We start from the raw sequence: 5,874 nt of genomic DNA, 5'->3' as shown, positions 1-5,874 counted from the left end.
TGGCAGGAATTTCAAATGACCGGACACTTAGAATGAAGCTCAATGAACTTAATCTGGACTCATTTTGGAATAAGTTTGGATTTTAACCCATCGATCTCAAATAAGGCTCTGCGTGTTCTTCTGCAGTTTTCAACATCATACTTGTGCGAATTAGGATTCTCAATTATGACGACTATCAAAAGTAAGAAAAGAGAAAAATTACTAACACTTGAAGAAGAACTGCGTGTATGTCTCTCCAAAACTAGGCCAAACTTTCCAGTTCTGCTCAGAAATCATCAAGCATAAATATCACATTAATTTGTATACATTTTACATAAACAATAAATTTTGAAAATATTGCGGCTTTTTTGTAAATAAATGCATGTACATTTTTTGTAAACCTTGTATTTTATTTAGTAAAACTTTCCTTATATACATAGGGATCTGCAGGAAAATTGGAGCCTCTCAGGGGATCCGGGCTTCCAAAAAGGTTGAAAACCACTGATCTAACCTAACGTAATAAGTTTCAATTTTAACACTTTAGTTATTTTTATAACAACAATTATAAAATATACATAAAAAAACAATAAATTTGGTACTTGCATTTGGCCTCTATTTGTTTGCTGACAGCCTGCTGATGCAACTTTAGTCTACTTTTTTTGTAATGATACCCGAAATAATTCTTATTTATTTCAAATATGCACTTAAGAACACAAAATAATAACATGCACAAAGAAAACACTGTCCTATAACTTATTACAGTTTAACTACTTTCTAACTAAGGAATAAGTGCCTTAAAATAATTCCTAATTAACTGTTTGACCCGAGTTTGGCAAAATAAACTATGAATTTGTAGGCTGAATAACTAAAAATCTCAAACAAAGTAAAATTTTATGTCATTCAGTAAACTATGTCTTTCTATTAGTTATAAATGATATAACAGCAAACACCAGAGAGAATTTCTGGCAATTTGTGAAAGAAAGGATGTGACAAGTGGGTTTGATTTTCTGGTTTATACAGGGTGTTTATAAAGTCTCTATCAGTGAAATAACAGGTTTTATTGATTGGTATTGCGAACCCCATGAAGATGAATGTGCAAGAACGTGTGATGGTGATAACATTGCGTATTCAAGGAAAGAAATGCAAAGACATTAGAGAGAAGTTTGAAAGAAAATTTCACAAGCCAGGTCCTACAGACAAGACAGTATGTGAATTGTCGAATAAATTCAAAAGAATGGGATCTGTTAATGATGAATCATGATCTGGATATCCACGTGTCTCAGAGCATGCTGTAAATGCAGTAAGAAAGGCTATCACGGAAGAATCATGCATGTCAACTCCTGCTACATCACCAATACTAAGGCTGCCTAATTCAACAGTCTACAAAATTTTGACTTCATATTTGCATGATAAAAATTATCACCTTCAGGTTTTACATGATTTGCATGAAGAGGACTATCCACTGTGAAGTGCAATATATGCCAATCTCGTTGAACGCATTCAGAATGAAAATTTAAAGGACCACATTCTCTTTATTGATGAAGCAACTTCCCATACGTGTGGAAAGGTTAATCGCCATAATTGGGCTAATGAAAGACTAATTAATTTGTCCTATTAATGGGAAAGAGATACTCCTAAGGTTAATGTCTGATTGGGTTTGACTAAATCTAAGATTTATGGACCCTTTTTCTTTGCTGAAGTTGCAGTTACAGGGGTTATTTATCTGGACATGTTGCAGCAGTTCCTAAAACCCAAGTTGGTTGGGGATGGGATATTGAAACCCGTCGTCTTTCAGCAAAATGGTGCATCTTGTCACTATGCAAACACTGGATTTCTTTGCATGGGGCTTTATCAAATCAGACGTCTATCAAACGAAGGTTAGGGATCTGCAGGACTTACATACACGCATTGTAATGGCTATTCACAAAATAACCCCCGAAATGCTTTGGAAAAATTTGAGCTCTGTAGAGATATTGATGGTGCACATGTAGAACCTTATTCTTAAGTATTCAATAAATGTACACCTTCTATCAATTTAACACAGTTACCTGTTATTTCTCTGAAATAGATAGACTTTATAAACACCCTGTATATCCATAAATAAAGACTGAAGGCTATGCCTTAGTAATATCTATACTATAATGAGTAATATTGTTAAATTCAAGGGCATTATAAATAAGCAAGGAAAAAACAGAAAATGGAGTGAACAAACATTATGTTACACAGACAAAGGGAGATTTTATTTAAATATTTACTTTTCAAAATAAGAAACTTATTAAAACTTTAATGATATTAAAATTTGATTTATTTGAATACACTGATAACAAAGTACTTTAAATAAATTTTCATTGTAACTCTGAAAAAACCATGACATGCTCTCATTTACCTACCCATATTGAGAGGATTATGATGTCACTTCCAAAGGATTATATCAGGACTTACTTATTGATAGAAGGGCCAAAACCTTTGGATATTTAGCTGATACTTTTGTGACAGTATGACAAGAAAGTTTTGCCCCACCTAAAAGCAGATTGATGCTCTCTTTGACCATTATGAAGTTTATTCTGTGTAAGAATGCAACTTGTTTGAGAATGGATGGTAAAGCTCATTGGTCAATTGGGTAAATTGTTTGTTGATAGCAGGGATGTAACATTACCATGGATATAGAAAAATCTGATTGACTTACTGTAAAAATAAGACAGATTTGGCTAATTTACTTGCAACACAGTTGATGAAAAGAAAGGAAGATCTTCAGGTGGGTTTTATGATGCGTCATTGAAAGAATGCAATTTGACAAGAATCATGGTCAACCATTAAGAAACGTATGTGAAATAAATTTTGCATGCAAAAGATGCAAAGTCACATAATTAGAAAAAACTGTTATAGAATGTTCTCATACAGACTTGTTGCACAATTGTTTTTCTGAACTACAATTGTATTATACGTGGTACAAACATGAACCACCCTAATTGACGTTAGTACTGGAGACTTATCAGGAATTTCTCTGCAGGATGTAAATGGTTTTTGCAACATTTCAATAGAGGAAACAATCACAAATTGTAATCTTTAATTTTAATACAATGTTTATGAATAAAACCCTTATATGCAAATATATGGTACTTCAATACAATTTATCATACCATTGCTTTTCACACAAGGGCCCCTAAAATTGATATTTTAGTTGTTTTGAAGCATTGATATACATAGAAATCACATTTATCTGCTTCAGAAATAGCAAATTGTGTTCATTTCTTATTTTTCTTTATGTTAACCCTTAAAATTGCATAGTTTCCCCATACAGAACCCTAAATATTCAAGTAAAGAAGTGGCATTTCTAGCATGGATGTTATATTGTACTAAAATGCCATCAGACATTTTTTACATTTTTCAAATTTCACCATCCAACTAACATCCGCATTACAAAACCTTAGTAAAAGAAAGGTACTTCAATATGCCAAAAATTAATAGAGTACATTACTTATAATTCATTTTTTATTTCATTAAGTACTTCTGATAACTCAAACGAGCAATACAATACTAAAAATGACAGTAATAATTAGTGGTAGTAAAGGCTAATGTAAAGTTGCACCATAATAAAGTTGCCACTACTTTAGCAAGTGCAAAGTAAGCCTATTTTGAAATTTCTAAAACACGGTTGTGTTTACTTGATATATCAGTCCAGAAGTTTTAAAATAGAGCACAAACAGACAAAATACCTAAATGTTTAATCCCTACTACACACAGATATATATATATATATATATAGTATTTATTCAATCTTTTTAACTTCTGTATAGTAATATATTAGAGTAACATTTTTTCCCAACTAATCTTGCATATTGGTGGACTTCATCATCATCTGCCGTAACTCGGATATGTCGATACAAAGAATATGGCATGACTTTGTATTTGTGAAGTACTAAAACTTCGTCATAGTTTACTTCACCAACAGTGTCTTCTAGGAAGGAAGAAAATAACAAATATGAATTATTCTAGTCCTTTAGTATAAAAAGAAAGAAGCAGTAGCAAAAACTAACACTTCATTATACACCACAAGAAATAAAATAAAAAAATCTAGAATTCCAAGGCAAGTTAGATAACTGGAAACAATGTCTGTCTTTTGAAACTCAAATAGTTTTTATTTTAGAAAAATAACATAGATAAGGATCAATGCTTCATAACTTTGAAATGTGTCAACAGATTTAAAAAACAAAATACAAACTGTATTAATTTACTGGACAGTTTAGATGTTTTTGAACTATCAATAAAGTAAGCTTACCCCTAGTCACTTGCAAGAGTTTATAATTAAGTACTGTTTAACATTAATGTAAAAACTATTGGATATTCTTCAATAAATACATGAATTTATAAAACATTGAAAACAGAATACATGTGTGAAAACAATGACAAAATGCACATCACATTAATGAACTTAACAGCTTGATAAAATTGAAACTATACAAATTAAATAACTGCCTCCTGAAAGGAATAAGAACAGCTCCCAAACATTTACAATTATAACTGTGGATAAAATTGACAAATTTGCTATACAACTTTTTAATTATAACAGCTTTTTGAAAAAAAAACAAAGAAACTGTTTAGGATTTGAAAATACAATAAGCAAAAATTATTACGTCCACCACATGGGAAACACTAGAGCACCTAAAAATCTGTTCCTCCTACTGTCTTTTGGATGTATCTAAAAACAGTTACATCATTATTTTATTAAAGGAGGAGTGAAGAAAATAACACTATTTTCTGGATAAAGAATAGCATGACATTTACTTCATTTTCTCCTAAAGGAAGTGAAAAATATCAATCAATCATCATTCACACAAGATGCAAGAAAAATAAAAGTTACAATTCCACATCTTGGAGAATCAAACAAAAGTACACCACTGTCACCTGTATTGAAAAAAAGAAAGAATATTGTCTTACATCAAAGTTTCTTGAAGATAGTAAAAGACTTTTATGTTATTAAATGGAACTATAAGCAACTTTACATGTCCTAAGGGAACAAAAGAAACTACTGAATCACTGTAGTTTCCTATAATGTATAATAAAAACAGTTACATTAGTTGTCCTGTAAAAACATATAAAGTTTTTCTTTTTTAAACAGAGCTACTAATCTATGCAGAAGTAACAGTGGTAGGAAGAACTGGTTGAGAGTAGGATTTGGCAAACAGAACAATAAGTTTAATCATTTTTCCACTACCAGTAATACTAATAATTAAACCCCATTAAAAAGAAAAACCTTGCTAAGATATTCTTTAGTAGTTTACAAATACAACTGTCTTCAATTATAAATTAAGATTATTTTATCACAATAAAGCCTGCATCAATATGCATCACAGAACAAAAAAAAAGTGGTGGTAAAAAAACAATGTAAATTGTATACAGGGTGTTTCATAGGTCCATACTCACAGGCAGAATTCATTATTAATCTTTACTTGAACAACTGTTCAAATAGCATACCATCAGCTTGCATACATATATCATACATACTTTCTTGTGAGCTGTATAGTCACCCATTATACACTGAGTGGTCACAAGTTAATAGACACCTAATTTTTCGTCATTTAACTAATTTATGTTCACAGAACACCACATACATGAATATGGTCCGCACACTAATTATCTTGTGCTACAACATGCCTAGAACTCGAGGTTCTCTCGAATTGTCAGATTTTGTTAGAGGAAGGATAGTTGGTCAAGTAGATGGCGGAATAAGTCAGCGGCAAATTTCGCAGAATTTGGGAATCCCGCTTTCGACAGTCAACAGAATCATCATGCAGTTCAGGAAACATGGCAAGGAAACAAATGAGCAGCATCCAGGTCGTCCTGGTCCATCGGAGATGACAAAAAAGGGCTGTCAAAAGGAGCATCGAAATGGAT

At 31.8% G+C, this 5,874-nt stretch overlaps 1 protein-coding gene across 3 annotated transcripts in view; it reads right to left on the bottom strand.

Annotated features, from left to right (window-relative positions):
- Nucleotides 1–6: 6 nt before the first annotated feature.
- Nucleotides 7–5,874, bottom strand: part of LOC106460064 (arginyl-tRNA--protein transferase 1-like) — a 49,135-nt gene continuing 43,267 nt past the window's right edge. For all 3 annotated transcript variants that reach the window (XM_022386679.1, XM_022386680.1, XM_022386681.1), the window contains one exon: nucleotides 7–3,937. In XM_022386679.1, the coding sequence (XP_022242387.1) occupies nucleotides 3,762–3,937 (176 nt within the window). In that variant the 3' untranslated portion in view covers nucleotides 7–3,761. The remainder of the gene's footprint in view (nucleotides 3,938–5,874) is intronic.

Source organism: Limulus polyphemus, unplaced genomic scaffold (genome assembly GCF_000517525.1).
Source record: "Limulus polyphemus unplaced genomic scaffold, Limulus_polyphemus-2.1.2 Scaffold700, whole genome shotgun sequence".
Taxonomy (NCBI): Eukaryota; Metazoa; Arthropoda; class Merostomata; order Xiphosura; family Limulidae; genus Limulus; species Limulus polyphemus.
This window is presented reverse-complemented; position numbering and strand designations above follow the sequence as displayed.